This window comes from Haemorhous mexicanus, chromosome 3 (assembly GCF_027477595.1).
Source record: "Haemorhous mexicanus isolate bHaeMex1 chromosome 3, bHaeMex1.pri, whole genome shotgun sequence".
Lineage (NCBI taxonomy): Eukaryota > Metazoa > Chordata > Aves > Passeriformes > Fringillidae > Haemorhous > Haemorhous mexicanus.
The window spans coordinates 42,027,864-42,048,133 of NC_082343.1; the positions used below are offsets into that span (position 1 = coordinate 42,027,864).

Genomic DNA, 20,270 nt, shown 5'->3' on the forward strand with positions numbered 1-20,270 from the left:
GACACGAGAGAGGAAACATTGCCTACAACTATTTTTGCCCTCTTGTAAACTCACTTTTATCAAACCAGGTTTTACCTTGCAATGTATCTTGCCCTTTTTATTTTGTTTATTTTTTAAAAAGCTAAGATCAAATTTGAGCCTTCTTGAATTCATGCACATATGGCATGAGATTAGCACATCTTATCCACAGACTTTCAGGCCTAAAGTTGCACCTCTGCTCATTCCCCTTGGGGAACCTCAATTAAGTCAAATTATCACCCCCTTCTTCTCCCAGCTCTCCTCACTTCATTTTTGCAAGTATCTCCTCCATCCCATATCCCCTCTCACTCTTTCTGTTACATGAAATTACTATCCTGCCTGGGATGAGTCAGTGCCCAGCAGTTCACTTAAAAGCAGCACCAGGAGTGCTTTTCCTTTTCATTTTCCTTTGGACTTTACTTATGTCCCTCTTCTACATGAAACAAGACAAAACAAATAAACCAAAGGCACCACCAACAAAAAAGCCCCACCCCACTACTATAAAAAGTTTTGGAAGCCTCACCAGAAGCTTTGAAGATCCAAGAGACAGAAGATGATAGCTCCTCCTTCACTTCAGATGTCTGGGTTTTTTGTAGCATGAGCCTCCTCCACCTTCTGAACATGCACACATACACAGAGACTTTGCCCACTACTGCCTCTGGGCTGTTGTTTTAAATTATACAAGCTTCGGGAAAAACACACAACTCAATTCACAAAGGAGAGCACTTTGCAGGGCAACTGATACACTAGTGAGCACTGCTTCTTTAGGCTTTAGTCCTGGGCCTCCTGTAATTCCAGCCTTTTTGCCAAGCAGCACCAATGTTCCTGTCACAATGTGCATTAAACATACTCTGATAAGTTTTGTTTGAATTTGAGATCTGGGTGCCTGCAGTTCTTTTCTCCTGACCCATGCCCCACACCCTCCCCAAGGCAGGTGGCTTGGTATGGGTGGGTGCATGCACTCATCCATGTGCTACCTAGAAAGGAGGTAGATGAGGAACCCATGCTGCTCTGATGGGCTGTGCTGCCAAGGCTGAATCCATGGAAAATAGTTAGTAGGTATTTACCATGCCAATGTGCAGTTGGCTGCTAATGCAACCAAGCTTAGCAGTCAGATCTGACAAGATATTTCACAGTGCCTGACTTGTGGAAAGCACTTCCCAAAAGAGACAGGACAAAGTTCACAAGAGGCATTTCAATATTGTAGTATCCAAACAGGGACACCTCATGAGGGACAACGACCCAGGTGTTGGGAAGGTGCCAGGCAATGCAAGAGCCTCTGCCTGGGCTGCCTCCAGTGAAGACAAGGGCATAAAGGGCATTGTACCTCTGGACAGCCCCCACTGATGCTGCTTTATGGAGAGATGGAGAGAGTCTCCATCCAGAAGAAAGGCTGATATCTGCTTCCTTGCCAGAATGTGGTTTACCTGCTAAATTTGGCATAACACTTGCAACAGCAAGGGGCAGGATGTGACTGTGATGCTGGAACACAAGAAGCTGTACCTACATGTTCAGCAACATCAGCTCTTTTGTTTGCCCACGTGAACAAGGAGAGAGGACTTCTGATGGACACACTGATGTGGGCATCACCTGGCTGTAAGAAACTCACAACAGCCACTTTAAGGACATGGGATGAAAGCAATAGGCCTACAGTTTTCTAGCACAAGTAGGCCTGTATTAAACTCTTCTTAGGACCTTTGTCCCATGAACACCAAAATGTCACAACCTTTGCAGTCCCAGCTGCATGCCAGGAGCTCAGCTCCTATGGCATACAGACAAAGGGCAGAAGAAGTGGTGAATAACAAAAATGTTAAAATGTGCAGTTGCATGGGGACATGGAGCAGAGGACAATAAGCAAGCTACCTGCACAGTCGCAGGAAGGATCCTGGGAAAGAAATTTTCCCAAGTTCCACAGCAGAGAAATGCAACACCTGGGGAAGCTGAGCACACAGGTACTGCTCCTGATCCTCACATCACCAGGCCTGCACCCAGTCTGGTTGTGGGCCTTGTATGAGCTTAGAAGTAACTCCAGGTATTACCTCAAGCCATAGTCAGGCCAACAAAGCAGCTGCTCTCTCCACTCATATTTCTCCATCCAGCTCCTCTTACTGGAGGTGAGTATGCCTGCTGTGTCTCTCCTGAAGTGAGCCCTGCGCTGCCATGGCATGGTGAGGTGGTCCCTCTGCAGAACATCCCTGCTGTGCCAGAGAAGGGGCGGTGCCACTGAGGATGCCTCTGCCTGTTTGCAGGCAAGTCTGGTGCTGCACAAGGCAGGAACAACTGCCTTTGCCCAGGACATTCTTTTGGAGATACCAGCCAAGCACAGAGGATCCCAACATCCCCAAATGCTCTGGGAGAGCCAGAGAAGGTTACACACTACAAGGCCAGGTATGGACAGCACATGGGAGTCCTGTTACAGTTACAGGGTTGTGTGGTGATGGGAAGCTTGAAGGCAAGGCAACCTCACCACAGACACAAGAAAGTAAAAGTATCCAGCCTCAAAAAAGGCCAGGGACTTTTGGACACCATCTACTTCCCAAAAGGAGTGAAAAGGAAACATGGAAAATGCCACAGAGTCCTGAGGGAGTTCTGATAAAGTAATGGCAAGCACGAGGTAGTGGAGATGCTGTGACACTGACTCATACAAATGTTGACTCACTGACGTCCTGAAAACAACCCTGGCAGATCAGATTTCATTGGCACTTAGCACCACACAGCTGAGGTCCCATCCTCATTGCTGAGATTTTGCCAGATCCTGGCCAGAGTCTCAGCTTAGGCACCTGCTTTTGACAGAGCAGGTCTGAAAGCCCCCTTAAGAAGGGCCCCAGTGTCTCCCACCCACTCTCACCAAGTGGCACTGTCACCAGGTCAGTCCCTGCAGGTGTCCCACTGCTACATCCCGCTGTCCCCTTCACCCAGCTGCTCACACTGCCAGGTATTTGTGGCCCACATCCAGACAGGGCTGCTCCTAGTTTGGACTCAGCAATCACAGCACATGTGCCTTGGGAGAGGACACTGCTGGACAACTGACATGTTTGAGGCCAAGGTCCTCTGCAGCTCAAAAGACCAGGACTGCAGAGCTGCTCTTCCATGAGAACCCCAAGCTCCAGGCAACACAAGAGCCACATATGTGATAAAATAAGGGCAATCAGGAGTAAAATAGGCCCTGGCCTAATGATGCAGTGAGCACAGAAGACCTATCAAGGTCCTGCTGCCCTCACCCATGCCGTTGCTGCCTGTAGTCCTTGCAAGTTATTCCTTACACCAGCACATACCAGGGAAGAGTCAGCAGTTTCACCAATAGGAAACACCAGATAGGAGGAAGGTAGAAACAGCTTGCAGGACACATCCCAGCAACTAATATGGCTCTTAGAGTGAGCAACATTTGGAAAAGACTAGGAAGCAAACAAGCCCTACCCCATTACCCCAGCAAGTCTCTCCTTACTTCTCTCCCGGGCAGTTCATATACAGGACCACAACACTGGAGCCTTCTGGTCACTTCTCCCAGAGCTTCTGCTGAGCCTTCTCCTACTTGGCTCTTTGCCTCAGAAAGACAGCTGATTTCCTGTGCCTTGATTGCCTTCCTCTGGAGCACCCTCCTCCTGGACCTGCTACCAGCTGCAGCAAGTCAAACGCCTGAGCCACTAGGAACACTCTGTGGTCCCTGCTGTCAGGTGCAGGAGAGTGGCTTAGAAATGCCAGAAACCACTTCATGCTCCTCCACACCTGGGATGTCACCATTTCACTGTCCCTGCTGTCACCATGCCTTGTGGGGATCTCTGTTTTAACCATTCATCCTGAAATGGGAAGAAATTGTCCTTGGAGCTTTGTGGGCATCTGCTTGGAGTTAGAGAGGCAGCTCTGAGCTAAGGACAGCCTTGATGAAGCAGGGCCAGAGTGGTGGCAGTAGCAGTCTGAGGCAGCAGCTTTGAGGAGTCTTTAAAGTTTGTTAACCTTAAAAATACTGGGTTGTCCCAGCTGTGACCTTGGGAAAAAGAAGTCTGTAAGGGCTCCTATCTGCTTCTGTTTATCTTGAAAACAGGTTAACGTTGACATTATAGCTATGGAGCTCTCCCTAAGTTTGCTTAAGCTGCCCTATGTTTTTCCATAGTAATGCTGAAAATTTTGGAGCTCAAATGGGTTTGTGCTGAAGCAGATTGGAAAGCAATGGTTGGTACCCTCTCTGTTATTTGCAGAGCACATGCTAAGCAAAGTCTGCTCCCACAGCAAACCCTGCTGTTCATCCCGCTGCAGGATGTGGGTATAGCTGAATGCCAGTGCCGCCAGCCAGGCTGGGCTGGGACAGGCCAGGGGCACAGCTGCACCAGGGGAGCTGTCCCCACTCCCAGTCTCAAGGCATTGTGTAAGTGTGGGCTTGGATCTAGATGTTCCAAAACATAACTGTACTCAAGGCTCTCTATTGCCCTTCTGGCACGGGCCCCTTAAGCACTCCTATTGTCAAATTTTCCCTTCATCCAGGTATGCAAAGCATTCCTTGTTTTCCTTCTTACAATCTGTAGGCCTTATGCAGAAGCATGATTCAGGGACCTGGGTTTCCAAAGAAAACCTAGAGCACTGCAACACCTGCACATGTGGGGACAAAGTTGGCAATACTAACTCCATCCCCTTCCCCCAGGTGCCTCGCCTGTCTTAATGCACCCACTCTGGTGACTGGTACATCCTTCCTGACCATCCCAAGAAGAGGAACTCCCAAAAATGCAACACAATATCTAACAGCACTTTAACATAAGAATTATGGAAGCCCTCTCTTCACATCTGACTAGAAAGACCATAGGCAGAAAGTTTGCATTAGCCACAGAAAGACCACCTGGGCAGAAAACCCTCTCTGATAGCAGTAGTGGTGCACCATGTGCACCAGAGAGGAGAGGGATGCTGCTGGCGTCACTTGTCCTGCAAACACAGAGGGTTTAAGGATCCACTTCAGGGGACAATACAGGTAAAATCCAGGCTGGCTTCCCATGCCTTTCCCATACACCCAGAGAGCCATTTCACCCTAGAGATAAGGAGTGCAGCTCACGAGCCAGACAGGGAAGATTTCAATACCACTGTCATGAAGAACAATAAACTGCATCTCAGTCCTTATTTCCAGCAGTGGGTATCTTAGAACAGGGCAAAACCTCCGCCCTCTCATCCCCAGAAGTTACATAAGGAGGAGAGAAAAGTACCTGGCTTCCTGCAGTGCAAGGTTTTCCTCAGGAATCTCCATCCCAATAGCCAGAGCTCTTTTGAAAGCACTTGAGTTTGAGAGGGTGCAGAGGGGAGGGGAACCCCAAAGCCTGCACTGAGCAGAAAAGCAGGGAGGGGCTGCTTTGATGCAACTCTTCCAGTCTGAAAGGCTTTGATTTGACAGAGACCCATAGTCAAGGCTTTCTTTTTCACAAGGGTGGAGAACGTGGATGTGGGAATTGGTCTCCATTGCAACGACTGTCAGACAGCTCAGGCTGTTTGTCATCTGGCTGTAGCAAAGGGGCTGAATGCTTTCCGTGGCTGACACAAAATGATTTTTCCTACACTGAATGCTCTACTGTTACTAAAGTGGGATTTTCTACGTGGTGGCTTGAGACATAAGGCTGCAGGTTGGAAAGCAACATTTACCATATCCAATTATCTCACTGCATATGAGAACGGCATTGATTGGAGAAAGAAAAACAAAGATTGATATAAATGTATTTATGAGATTTAAAATAAAACTGTGATGTTTGTATTTCCAGGAGTAAAAACAAAGCAAAATTTTAGAACACCACAGCCATGCTCTTCAATAACCCATACTCAGCTTCCCTTGCAGTCTGCCAGAAAGGATAAATATGATTTTTCATCATTACATCTCTGCAGTAGAACAACAGACTTCCCATGCAAAGCTTGCTACCTGGATCTTATTCTAACAACTACAATCTCCTGCTTGCAGAGACAAACTCAGGGTTCAGAAGGACAGATACAGCCAGTATCTGACTAGCTGACTGGCAGCATGAAAATATAGCATGGCCATAGGCTGAAATGTGCCCCCAAAAAATGAGCTTCAGTGCCAGCAAAGGAAGGATGGGAACTACTTTGAGCAGGGTTTACTTTATAAAATGCTGTTTGGATGAGAGAAGTGAAACAAGACCCTTTCTGTACATTTCTCCATCATCTCCTTGCTCCCTCCAGCCCATCCCTGCTGATCAAAGGCATTCTTGCTGACCCCAGACTCACCCTCTCCTGTGTTCCACTCCTGCTGAAGCCCTGCACCAGTCAGGGCTACCCAGAGTGTGCCATGCCAGGAGGGTGTTTTGCAAGAGGCACTTGTGCATGTCTCCCCAAGCTGTGGGCTCAGCCACCGTGCCAGCTACCCCTGCTCCAAATGGGCTGAAGGCAAGGGCAGAAGGGCCCAGTTGTGACCAGACAGCAGCCCAAACCTAATACTCAGCTACCCAAGGGGGCCATGGAGCTGGAGTTGGAGGGCAGGCAAGTGATTGCAATGGCACTCAGATGTCATTAAGAATTCAGTACATCTGATTTCCTGGGTGCGCCTAAGGGAAATACCCAGTGGTGCTGCTCTGACACTGCAGAGGTTCTGCAGAAAGGAAGCTCCGTTCAAGCCAGAGAGAAAAGCTGCTTCACTGGGGGGTGTTTGGGGCTCCCTCACACCCGTCCTCTCACCATGGCCTGTGTGTGACACAGAAGGCGCAGAGCTGGCTCAGCACACACACACCTCCATGCTGTCCCAGCTACAGCACCTCAGGGTGCAGCTCCTGGGCCACTGGGACTTCTCATCCCATTAAACCCATCTGCCTTTCTTAAACCAACTTGTCAGAGGGGGGGGGGGGGAAGTTCTGAATTTGTATCAGCGTTTCACGGCTAAATTATGCCGGGCCAAGGGTGACCAGAGGCTAAAGGGCATCAACTTTCTCCCCAGTGCACTTTGGGTGCACATCCCTCCTTGCAGGAGCTGGTCCCCCGAGACCCAGAACCGCTCCCTAGGCTTTTTGTGCGGCACTCAGTGAGCACCCGACGGCCACCGCTGGCTTTGGGCTCTGCTCACTCAAGTACCGATCACTCCGGCTGCCCCGTCCCGGGGGAGAAGGTCAGCCTGGACCCGCAGAATGCTGACAGAAGCTGCCCGAGGTGAATCGGCACCACTTGCCCGGCCAGCTGCGGACCCCGGCCTGCCCGGAGCCCCCGGCCCGGCCCCGGCCCGTAGCCCCGCCATGAGGCCGCTGCGCTCCTCGGGCGCCCCCGCGCGGCCCGGCCCTGCCGCACCCCCCGGCCCTGCCCGGCCCGGCCCGGCCCGGTCCGGCCGCCGCGCTGGCCCTCGGTGCCCCGTGGCGTGCCGCTGCTGCCACGGGCCGGGCAGAACCGCCAAGGGACATGATGGGTCCCTTCCTCCTCTCCACGCCACAATTGGTGGGTGTCCGGGAGAGACTTAAAGGCAGGAGCCAGGCCTTGGGCACCACGAGCCCGGGAATACGCTCCGAGAAAGGGGAGGCGTCATAGCAGGGGCTCCGAGGTAGAGGCTAGAGGCGGAGGAGACGAGGATAGCGATGAGGGAAGAGAGCTGCCACGAGAAGCCTGGGCAAAGTAACTAGGATCCACCAGACCCAGACAGAGGAAGCACCTTGCTGGGGAACAAGGAGCTACAGCTTTCCAGTGAGAGGCTTTAGGGCCAGTTCTTGCTCTAAACTGTTCAGATTTTAAAATACAGTATCAGCCTCCAGTGTCTCAGAATTTGCTGCCAAGAAATCCACTGAAGAACTGCTCTCACCTCGCCCAGAACACCTAGGTTGTTTTACCCATCAGCTTTAGCACACACCTTCAGGCCTTACCTCCATGCAGCTCCCACAGGTGGCATGCCTCAAAACAGATCCAGTGGAGTAACCACATTGCCCCCATCCCATACTGCAGCACTTGACTGAACCCACACAGGATTTGCTGGTATCATGAGAAGCCCCATTTTCTGAGAGAGACTCATTGGTCAGCACCAGTCCGTCCTAGAGGGCAAGAAAGTACTATTACTTCCCAAACAACATAACAAAGAGAAGTGACCAAGTCCTTCAAATTTGGGTGACCTAATGTCGATCTGTTCCTTAGTTTTATCTCCATACAAAGCTCCCTGTGTAATCAAATCACCCTTTCCCAGCATTCCCAAGCCAAACTTGGATGAGTCTCTAATGTCCTTGAAAATTGGTGTACTGGAAACACAGCAAGTACTGGACAAAAATATGAAGTACAAGAAAAGAAATCTTAAGAATAGAGGCAATACTACCATACCAAAGTCCATAAAAAGTAAATTTTTTTCCAGAGAAAAGGAAAAAAACCCAAAACCATTTATAAGAGGCTCCCAGTGAGCAAGCTCCTTCAAGAAGAGATCCAGATAGCTCTGCAGCACTCCTTCATAGATTTATGATCCAAGAAAAGAAACCTTTCCTTTATCCATGCCAGACTCCAGGCCAGCAGGTTAGGTGACTTTGGTAGAGTGCTCTTCAGCAGCACTTTGCATCCTGTGGGCTGGCAGCTGTCCTTGGATGCAGCCCCCGGAGGATGCTGACAGGATCTCTCTACCTCCTTGGGAGTTCACACACTTGGTTTTCTTGACTAACCACCAGGAGCAGCTTAACTTGTCTCTTCAGTCAGATTCAGACTGAGTGTCCTGCTGACTCCAACCTGCTCAGCTGTGTTCTTAATACCTGACAAAGGTACCCTTTGGCATTGTGCTACTGACAACAGCAAGGAGGAACAGGAGTTGTTGCAGTGACTGCAGTGCCTCTGGGTTTGTCATCACAAGCTGAGCTCATATGGATTAGTCTGGCAGCAAATTAATTTATACAACCCATCTCAAATGGAAGACACAGTCCTCCTTGGACACAAAAATAGCTACACAGTTACCTTTTTTCTATACATACTTTATTGCAGGTGTATATATAATTATTTATGTTTTATTTTAAACAAGAAAATCCTTTCATGGAAAGGAGAAACTTTTACCATTAAAATAGAGTGATTATAACACGAGTATTTTACAAATATGTACAAATATTGGCAGCTAGTTTCTAACATCAGCTGATAAATGCTTACACACTAATGTCTACCAAACAATCAAACCCAAAAATAAGAGATCTTCTAAATCCAAACAAAAAATAAATGTATTACTAGCAGAAACAGGTGATTTTTTTTTAATATGAATACAAAAGTTGCATAATAGATATTCACAGTGCTCGTAAGATATTGATTCATTCTCAATCTATACACAAAGTGTCTGGTCTCCCCTTCATATGCATACATCACTTACAGTACTGGAGGGAGCTGCACAGACCACAGGGAGAAGACGGTCAGACCTGTAGAGTTTGCCTTCCCTACCAGCCATGAATAAATACAAGAACTCCTCAGGAATGTACAAGGCAGTGGATGCTCATGCAAGAGTCAGTTACGGTGTTTTCAGGCATTGGTGCATTTTGTAACCAGCGGCAGCAGGATTACAGCGCTTCACCAAATCCTTCGGATGCCTGCTAACTGCAAAACCAGAACAGTGAGCTGCCTGGTGGCAATAAACATTTCTGTGATGTGGTTAGGCTGAAGCAGATAAGGATGTGATTGTCTTTGAGAGAAGTGCACACATGGTGCACACACATTTTACGACCCTTTTCCAAACAGCTATACCCACTGAATTTTGACCTTTTTTTTCCTGTTAACAACCATTCCCAGAACCACAAGTAGCTGTACATCTACATGGGTGGGAGAGCAACAGGTTAGTGGGGCTTTCACTCCAGACCTCCCCCTCATGTTTTTCCATGGACAGGCACTGCTGCAGTAAGAGCCATCCCTCCAGCTCCATGGTGGCTGCAAGAGCAAGGCTCCTGCATTGCTGCAAGGCTGCTGCCTGTTGTACAGCCACTGGCCTCCTGGATCCTGGCCATGCCTATCTCCTGTGGCTTATGGCCAAACAGGACCCAGGTAACAGGGAGTGACTGACAGAGGGAGGCTTGACTGGACTGTTCAAGAGCAGCCAACCAGATTTCCTTTACCCATTTAGATCCATTTAGAAGAATTTATTTTGGATGCAGTAAACATACCTCAAGTACTTTGCAAAGGCATTTTGGCTTTGTTTGGAAGAAAGGAAAAGAGGCTACAGTGAACACACAGCTCCTAATTGTTCATTACAACAAGAAAGAACAGTGTGATCAAAGAGGGCACAGTCAATTAAGTCATGGCTACAGTGCATGCGGCTTGGGTTTGGTGCTGGATTCTTCTCAGAGGATGTAGAGCAGCTGGTCCCACTTCAGTGAATGCAGATGCACTTGCATGGCCTGTCTCTACATGGCATTCACACAGAAGTGGCAAGATGATGGACTTCAAGGATTTGCTACTTTAATGACTTATGGGAATGCAATTTACCAGACAACTACTGAGCTTGCACACCCTTGACCATCAAAGCAGCAGCTCACACCTTCCTTGTCATAGTCTGGCTTCCTTCCTTTCCCAAATTAGGCTATCTTCAGCTTTTGATAACCAACACTGCACAACATACACTTCTCCAACCAAAAGAACAGTATTCCTTTCCTTCTAGAGTTTGCCAGAACACACCTAGATGGCTGTCAAAAGCTGGGCCTTCAAGTACAAGCTTCCCAATACTGGGAATTGATGAGGGGAGGAAACCAAACACGTATTTATTTGCATGTGACGAGGCAGTAGGATGTTTTCCACACCAAACGCTTGAATCAAACAGCATAATTATGATTATTTCCCTAGTGGGAGCTAGCACAGCCAGATCTACCACTCTCAAGGTCACCAAAAAAAGTACCCTTGGTCTGGCACACAAACACCCTACACCTCCACCATCATCAGCCTTGTAGCGCCACACACATGTTTGCATGACCTATCCATGACTAAGTAGGACACAGTCACCGTGTCTGTCCTTGCAAAGTGACCTTCTCCAGTCCTTACTTGCCTCCTAAGCAGAGGGAAAATCTAAGGAACAGATTTATTAAAAACAAATAAAAGAACAGCATTAAAGTATGAATCAAAGTAAGGGGTGATCATGCCTGGACAAATTCTCCAGTCACACTCCTCTCTTCAAAAGCCCATCAATTAATGCTCCTGCCCTCTGTACTCTCAGAAGCAGCCAAGTAATTTGCTTTATCTCCTCCCTATCTCCCCAAGGATATAATGCCAATCTGCATCATAGCAGTAGTAGGCAGCTGACAGTTTCATTTGTTGCAATAAAGAAAAAAAAAAAAAAAAAAAAGACCACACATTGTATTTGGCTGGATGCTTACAACAAAATAACAACAACAAAAGAAGAAACTCCTGGCAGAGCAGGTCTTGCTACCAGTGCAGGGAATAAGCAACTTGTGTTCATTACAACTGAAAAAGGGCAGACACTTCCATACACAGCCCTCCAAATGTGCTAAGAGTATATCCTAGCCTGACAGCCGTTGGCAGTGTTGCAACACCACAAACTGAGGACAAACTATCTGTACACTAAAATTAAGAGAGATGGACCACAAGAGAATGGTAGGAATATGACAAACTTTAAATTTCTGATTAATCCATTTAGACAAAGTTTGCTTTACTAGCTCAGTGTTAGTTTTGGTCCACTGTTTTTTGGTTTTTATGTTGGTTGTATCCCTTCCAAGGTTGCAGGCCACTTCCACTTTCTGCTCACACAGACACTACCAATGCCAGTGTTAAGTGCTACACTCCAGCTGATTTGCCCTGTAGCCAGGTCTGCAGAAGTGATGACACTTAGTGATACAGAGCTGAATAACAAAGCTGCTCACCATCTCCTGCAAGAACCAGAGTGACATCACACGTGTTAATGAGGTATATATTGCCATGATGAGCTGTTTCCTGGTATGGAAGAGCTCCAATCTCATTACACCACAAACTCCTCTGGGAGCTGGTCCTCTCCCAGGAGATCCAAGGACAGGCAGTTCATGGATCGCTTCCCGTAAAGGGCAGACTTGGTTTTGCAGTCCGCTGTGGAATACACGCAGCCATAGACAGACAGCTTATCCTCGAGGCTGCAGCCGAAGGTGTAGCTGTGGGACGTGTCTGAAGACAGCGTGGCACTTAGCGATGGGTGCCGGCGCTTGTACAAGCGGATGTCATCCAAACTCTGGCTGTGCTGCTCCATGCAGCTCCGGCTTTTGGGCGATCTGACCTGCCAGTTCAGCAAGACACACACGAATAAAAACAATGAGCTCAGACACAGCCTAAGGATGTTGGCTATGCTAAAAGTTTCTCAAAATTGTTCCTCCCCACTTTCAAAAGAGCCCCACCAGCCTTCTGAAAGATGTTGGCTTAAAGAAGGAGCTGTGAACAATTCAGAAATTACAAGTGCATTAAGCTGCCATGCCATGTTGAGCTGGATCCCAATCTGTCTGCCCTGTGTCCTCAAGCATCCAGTACAATGGATGAAACACTTGACAGATACTGACACCTGAATGACCTCGCACTTCTTGGCAGACCCAAGCAGTTGTCCTCAAATGGACGAAGTGCACTTAACGAAAAACTACCCCAAGTGCTCGAACACATTAAGTCTAATGAGCTGAAAGGAAGGTTCAGAAGGCAACCATGCAAACTAATGGGTTACAGTGTCCAGTAATTGCCACAAACAGTTTAATCTACATAATGCTGTTCCATAAAGAATGGGAACAAATCAGCAGTAATTCCCAGAGGCACCATCTTGCTACACAAGCCTCTGTGAAGAAATTATTGACCATTTGAGAGTATTTCCAGCTTCAACACTTATATTTTTTTCTTGCTCTGCCTCTTTAATAATCATCTGTTAAATGCTAATATTAAGGCTAATTTCAAAAAACGTAATTTTGAAACCAAGACACTTCTGTTTGCACCACAGAAAACTTACTCCCAGTATAATTTCACTCCCTGCCATAGGAGGGGAATTAAAAAACTACCCTGAGGAAATCCTGTTCTGGCTCAGCTGTACTCCCAGAAACAGGAATATGTTGCACTGTCTGGTCAATGCTAAGGAAACCCTGCAGCATTTAGTTACATGGCCTTGTAAGGAATATTTTGATAGTTTTCTAAGGAGCCACCAAGTATGTGATGCACTAAAGTGGCAGCCAGGTCTTTGCAATCATATAGACAGTCCTGTATAAAACAGATGTCTCATTTAACAGTGTAAGCATGGTAACAGCAATAACTTTAAAAACATTACAGCTTTAAGCAAGATGTCCGCTTCCAGCCATGAGCTCTTAGGTTTTCCACTCAAATAGAGGAATAAATTCATTATGATTTGTACTGTATGGTCTTTAGCTTGGGAAAAAAAATAACCAAGATTCTGTTCAAATCTCCCACAGCACTTTATGGACTATTTTGCTGATAAATGAAAATTTCTTATCATTTTTGATTGGGTCATAAAATTAAAATTGAAGTCCTAAGAAGTGATTTAAATCCTTGTTAAGAGTTTTAGAACTCTCTCAGCAGATAAGGTAATTTTGGATTAAGAGAGGGAAGAAAGGGTAGAAGTGCTTTTTTTGTGGTTTTTTGTTTTGTTTGGTTGGGGTTTTTTTCAAAAAACCACATTTTTACCCCAGTGGGTACAGCTATACTTTGAAAAGAAGTCTTAAAAAGACATTTTAATAAGCTTCTTCCAAATATATCTTCTGTGACGTATTTTACCATATATAGTTTTCCTTTGTCAAGTGTTTGGTGAAAAGAAAACCTTGACAACAAAGACTTCAGTACACACAGACTATAATCACACAAATGATATAGCAACTAGGGCTTGAGCATCTGGTTTTGCTCTGATGTAAGCTACTTATGGCTTCAAGATTATCAAGTTTGCAACTCACATCCAAACTGCATAGATGGTCTTTGCTCTGTATTGCACTGAAAATTTTGAAGTGGTTGATCTTCCATGTCTCATCCAGAAGACTAAGGTAGATAATAACTGGCTTCCATGATCTCCCTGTTGATTGCTCCAAACCTTTCTATACTATTCTGACCCCAAATGCTGCTCTTATCCTATTCCCGAGAGCAGTAGCTGACCAGCAGCAGCTGGTTTTGATTACACCATGTAAAAATCAGTCAAATCCAAACTAATCCATGTGTCCTGATTTACAGCTGCCTCCATTACACTAAACCTCGGTTCAATGCCCACACACAGACCCTCCTGCTGAGCAACCTCTCCCTTACCTGGTGAAGGGATTCCACACTTTGGCCTCTCATTTTGATCAGTGTGACTTGCACCACAGACAGAGATTCCTGATTTAGGGCTGCAAAGGAGAAGCAGGAAGTGAAAAGCACTGCAAGTTTGAGGTTTTGTGGGCAACCGAAAAGGGAAGTTGTTCTCACAGGCCACATTCAAACAGTGACAAACAGTGTCCTCTCAAGACAAATATACGTCATTAAGCACTCTCAATGCTCCAGGAGTTTTGCTACCAAGTCATTTTTGGCCCTAAAGATCAACATTTGAAAACTTTCAAGGAAACAGTTTCTTGCCAGTCCCATTTTTCAGCCTTCTTGCTGTATATAAAGGCTGTATATATTAAGGCCAGACAGCTCCTGCAAAACCCAGTTGCCTAGCATTCCCTGTATCACAAACCACAAAACTTTACCTAAGAATTCCTGTGACCATCCCATTACTCTGTGGTTGAGCCCCTTGGCTGTTTTGTGGCATACAAGATATTAAAGCATATTCCTTCCCTACAAAAGGTTTACCTCAATTATCTTTTTGTCATTAACTGAATAAAAGCTTGGCACATTTAGAGAAGGGAGACTTTGAGGAGCACAGAGGAGAGCAGCACTGTACATACAATAAGAATGCTGGCCTGTAAACTCTAGATGAGCTGCCTGCAAATCCTGTTGCAGTAGGGCAGTAAATAACACTGGCAGCTGTTAAGAAGGAGATAAACAGTTTTTGTAGATCCCTCAGATTGTGCCTGTTGCTAGAGCCTTAAAGAACAGCATTGAGCAGCAGCAGAAAGCCATCTCACCTTGGCAGCTAGCAGCATCTAGAGGCAGGGATTCAACAGATTCTCCCACAGTGGCCTCCTCTAACTGGTCTCCCTCTAAAGGCTCATCTACAGGCATCTCCTCTGGCTCATCTACTGCCAGCTCAAGCTCTAGGAGGAAGAGAGCAGCAGGAGAATGGTTAGCATTACACTTGTGCTCCAAGCTGCTGTACAGTCTCTTACTCCCTGCCCTCCTGCAGGAGAGGACAAAAGTTGGCTTAGAAGTTGCTCCACATGTCCAAATTCTTTACCATCATCCTGAGCGTCATCTTCAGCTCGCCCTTTGCTGCCACTGTCAATGCCAGAGCTACCGTAGCTGATGGTTGAGCTGCAGGATTTCTCTTTCCTATGCACGCGGTCAATGCTGAAGGGCTCATCCACTGACATTTCCACAGACACGCGGTGCCTGGAGTCGGCCTCGATGCCCGAGGTGTGGGAGCTGCCGTGACTCCCCGTGGACTGGCGCGAGAGGCGGTTATCCCTGCGGCTGCCCCCGCTGCTCCCACTGCCACGGGAGTTCTTGTCACACGGGTCCAGGTCCATGTCTAGAGTGTCACTGATATAGGACTCCCGGTAGCGCTTCTTCTCTGAGGGAAAAACCAGCAAAAACTTTAAGGAAGGGTAACAAAATATATTCAGGAAGTTGTGTTGGCATCAGCCAACAACTAAGAAACAACTGCTGCAGCTACTGAACAAATACAGGGATAGCTTTGTATTTTGTTTGCTCAACAGATGGATGCTCAGGTGGTTGTAAAAGAATTACTCATACTCGCAGTAAACCCAGCATCTCCTAAATTAGAACAAGCAGGTAGAGGCAGTTATGATGCAGAAAACAGTAGGTTTCAGAGTGAAGGTCAATAACACCAAAGCAAAACAAAAGCAAACAAAAAAAAGGGAATTACTTAATGAAATTCAGTGCTCAATCTTTAAAATCAGATGCACTGATTGGTTCTTGAAATACCCACCACTACATGAAGTCAGCTAAGAACAAGATTCCTGTGGCTGGTATTTAGTAATTATTTCTTCCATGGCATGTATGTGCTGAGGGTGTCTGAGAAATTCATGTGACACTAACAGACACAAAACAACCGAGGGCTTTTGCCCACAGGCGCTTGATCAGTGAGCCTTTCTACAGGTGACTGGCACTGTGTCACCCACACTGCTCACGGCCACTGCTGTAACCCCACTGAAGGGGAAGATAGAAACCACTAGAAAGGAGATATCCCTCTACTGCTATCACATAAACATGCTTTCCGATCACAGTCAACAATGTGGGAGCCACAATTACTTCTTAGGAATGGACTTGAAACGTACCTAACACCTCTGCTTCTATCACTGTCTCTCCAATAAGGCAGAAACACCATTAATTAGATGAGAGTAGGCACCATAAAACAACAGAAGAGACTAACACGCTGTACTCTTCCTCTTACTAAACTCACTTGGGTGTTCCCTAACATACCTTCAGCCTCCTCCAGCTTTTGGATCTGCTTCAAAACTGGCTGAATATTCAGAAAGAGCCGGTGGCTGTTGCTGAGTAGCTGCAGCAAATGGCGTGACCTGAAGGGGCAACCCGTGTAGTAAACCAGTTTCCGTGCAGAGGGCAAACCATCTGGCTGGATTTCAAATTTTTTCCCCTGCACAAAGAGGAAAGATGCCAAAGAAATGAGCAGGAGCACATTTTCAGCCACACAGCTACCAGAGATAGCTGTGGTCTCGTGCACGCAAGTGACAGGACGTGACGCAGCAGCACAGGCAGGCCGACAGCTTTGCCACATCCCAGGCTGGCAGCCACTGGCAGATGGCCTCCATTCCATCATACTCACCAGGAAGGCCAGCTTCCCGATGTGTGACCAGGGAAAGTCGTAGAGGAGCTGGCGAACGTGATTCACCTCCTGCAACACATCAAACTCAGAGTGACACAGGGACTGGCAGGTACAGGGTGGAATCAGCGATGTGCAAAGAATTTGCAAACAACCAAGAATTTGAGATATGTGGAGCCTGGGGTTTGCAGGGGAGGCAGAGGAGCCACGGTGAGGGGGGAGGACAGGGAACTGGGCAGAGTTAATGCTACACCAGAAGGCTTTCACAGCAGTCTGTTACCTGATAGATGTGCATTCCTCTCAGGGTCAGGCCCAGGATAACTGTCGGTCGATCTTCCTTCTTATCCTAAAAGAACAGAAGAGTCAAAGGTTAATCTACAAAGACCACGCTCTTGTTCTGGCACCTACTGCAGGAGAGGTAGCAGGACTCCTCATCACACAGATGCCATCAGCTCATTTGGTTTTTATTAAGTTTGTAAAGTGCACCTTGCCTTGTTGACCCCTGAAATACCTACACCTAAAATCCCCTCATGCTGGGAGGCTCAGGCATTTCACCAGCATATGTCCTAGCTGCCCTGGACAGGGAGTCCTGTAGCTTTAGTGATTTGAGAATATGGACAATTACTGTTCTCAGGGGTACCTTGTAACCTCTCTTGCAACCACATGCTATCTCTGCTGTCCCCATGAACATGCACCACTCTTGCTCTCCAGGTGACAGAGAGCCCAAAAGAGAAGGGGAACCCATTCCCCTCTCCTTGCCACAGCACTGCTGTTCCCATCCAGGGATTTGCTAGATCTTAGGTAGCTTTTGGCTGGGGGGGAGCTAATCAATGCTCAGTTATTGAGACTGTCATTCTAACATTCGATCTCGGTGTTGGGAGTAGGTGGTTTTACATGAGATTTATTACCTGTGTTGAAATACTCTTTTAACTCGTGCTGTATCTTGTTATGACATATTTGGTCTCTATTCATATTCTTTTGCTTGAAGACCAAAAATATCATAAGCTAATTCTTTCAGCCTCTCCTAACACAACAGACTTAGGGAGGGGAACACATGCATTTTTGTGTTAGGAGAAAAAGGAGAAAGAAAATTTGGAGGTAAAAATGTATGGGCTCACAAAGCTCAAACTTTATGTCACAACTCATATTTATTTATGTCTCTCCTCATCTGGCTTGCAAGATACAAGCCTTATGCCATCACATTACCCCACCCTTTGTCCCTGGTACCGTCTCCGTCTTCAGCTCAAAGTAAGAAATATTAAGAAATAATAAGAAATATTTTCTGCCTCCTAAGGACAAAGAGCTTTGTAAATCAGTATTGGTCTGTATGAGAGATAGGGGGTGTGTTGTGTTTTCTTTAGCTCCCAACCTCAGTAGAAGCCATGAGGAGGGTGTTAAGAGGGACTGCTTTTGAAATCTCAGCAACACGTTCACCAACACGTTCACCAACTCCTTTGCTCTTGCTCAGGCGATCTGTGACCCAAGCATCACCTAGGAGGAGCATCTCTCACCACAAAATGAGATAACTGTGTCACACAGCAGGAATATGACTCTATTAAGATCAAATGACATATGGAAGAGTACATGGTGCATAAATTCCAAGTCGACCAGGAATTTAAATATTAAGAGCAACCAATTTCACAGCCTTGATGCTTTTGGATATAAAATGTACCACGTCCTGCCAGCTGGATTTCTTATGGCATTCAAGTGTAACTAACTCTCTCATGACTGCACCAGTAACAGCATTAAGAATCAAAACAGAGAACAGAAAAGAGGTAGGCGAGCATCTTTTGTTTGAAAGCAACTAAGCCTGGACTACTGATCAAAACTTATTTTCTCTAAAAAATGCACATTTCTTCAGTAACTAGAGCTGTTAGATATGTTCAGAGGACATGTATACTTCCCAGACATAACTGACACTGAGCACAAAAACCCGAAAAGTTTAATTATGAGTCTGACAGAGGAGTGTATCTCCATTTGGAAAAAAACCCCAAGCCATTCCTAATTGCATAGGCAGGTTTCACTCACCTAAGTGGAAGAGAAAACTTTTCATTAGTCCCATTTCTAGATCTAAACACTCAGCGTGTGAAAATGAAGCACCTTATGTTTAAGCAGGTTTGGGGAAGGAGTCTAACAAGCAATAATGCAGGAAACCAAAACTGCCAAGAAAAGCATACAGCTGAAAAAACACCAAACACTCTCGCAGGGTTGGAGAAGGAATGGGATACAAAAGTGGAATGACTCAGTGTGACCTTCAGTTGTTACACGACATTTGTGTGAAAGCTGGCTGACCTCTTGTCATAATTTCAATGAACTACAACAAGAAAAAAAGAGGCTTCATTGATTTCCCTGGTGCAATTCTACTGACAGGCAGGAACAAATATGAAGTTTTGCCATTCCTGTGGCCAGTTTCTTGGCTGAGGAACAAAACTAAATTCCAGCTACATCTGTATATTGGCGACGGATTTGTTTGTGGGGACAGCCCTCATTTGGCTGAGCATTTTAGATTTGTTTGGCCTCTCTGAATCAGAGGCAACCATTCCTCAAACAAACAGAAAGAGAAAAATGCCATGGTGCACTCAATTAATGATGGGAGAGAAGTTCAAAATAAGAAGCTCTTTGTTTAACCTTCTGCAGCCTGTAGAAGTGGACGGGCACATCTTCCAGCAGGCAGGACTCCTTAATGAACTTCAGCACCGCTTCCTTAGCGCTCAGCCCTTGCTGTTCTCGGTGCATCTCTGGGGCATGTTTCAAGATGTAGTCGCTCCCCCTCTTTGCAATTATCTAAACCGCAAAGAAAACAAACAGGTCAGCAACTCTTCAGCAATCCCCATGAGAGGCAGCTGTGATGAACAGCAAAGCAGTGGCTGGAGGTGGAGGAGGTTCATATATTCCCTCAAGATGTTGGTCTGTGTTTGCCTCTGCCTCCCTGGAGAATAAGCATTTAAAGCAGCCCAGATGACGCTGATGTCTCCAAACAGATCCTAGTGACAAAACTGTAACAGACCAAGACTAAAGAGGTCGTATCAGCTCTTTTCACTTTTAAGTATTGGAATTAGTTTTCCTAACTCTTGGCATCCATAAATGTTAATGGGCAGATAACAAATACTCCTCTGCATGCCAGCACAATCAGCAGCAACATCTCTGAAGAGGCAGAAATACTAGGTTTTCCTTTTAAGACCAGAAACTACACATTAGGCTTATTTAGCATTTCCATTCTCAAAGGGTGGATAACACTATCTCAAGGTATTTTTTTATCTATTAGGAGTGGTTGGCAAGCACTCACGTGGCTTCACTAAGCAGCAGAAAAAAAACCTGCCCTGGGCCTTTTGCTCCTGCCCTGCAAGTGCCCAGTTCCCATGTTTGCCCACATGCCCTCTCCGTACAAGGCTACTGGGCAGCTCAGCCCTCTCCCATACTTAACTGGTTCCTTTCAGGCTGAGAGTGGCAGTGACAGGTAAGA

At 46.4% G+C, this 20,270-nt stretch overlaps 1 protein-coding gene across 6 annotated transcripts in view; it reads right to left on the minus strand.

Moving 5' to 3' along the window:
* Positions 1-9,147: 9,147 nt before the first annotated feature.
* Positions 9,148-20,270, minus strand: part of FRMD1 (FERM domain containing 1) — a 40,747-nt gene continuing 29,624 nt past the window's right edge. For 4 of the 6 annotated variants that reach the window (XM_059841520.1, XM_059841521.1, XM_059841518.1 and 1 more), the window contains 8 exons: positions 19,436-19,591; positions 17,088-17,153; positions 16,811-16,879; positions 16,447-16,621; positions 15,239-15,574; positions 14,970-15,098; positions 14,170-14,249; positions 9,148-12,169 (listed from right to left, as the gene is read on the minus strand). In XM_059841520.1, the coding sequence (XP_059697503.1) occupies positions 11,882-12,169; positions 14,170-14,249; positions 14,970-15,098; positions 15,239-15,574; positions 16,447-16,621; positions 16,811-16,879; positions 17,088-17,153; positions 19,436-19,591 (1,299 nt within the window). In that variant the 3' untranslated portion in view covers positions 9,148-11,881. The remainder of the gene's footprint in view (positions 12,170-14,169; positions 14,250-14,969; positions 15,099-15,238; positions 15,575-16,446; positions 16,622-16,810; positions 16,880-17,087; positions 17,154-19,435; positions 19,592-20,270) is intronic. The other 2 variants (XR_009485764.1, XM_059841522.1) reach the window with 2 other exon arrangements.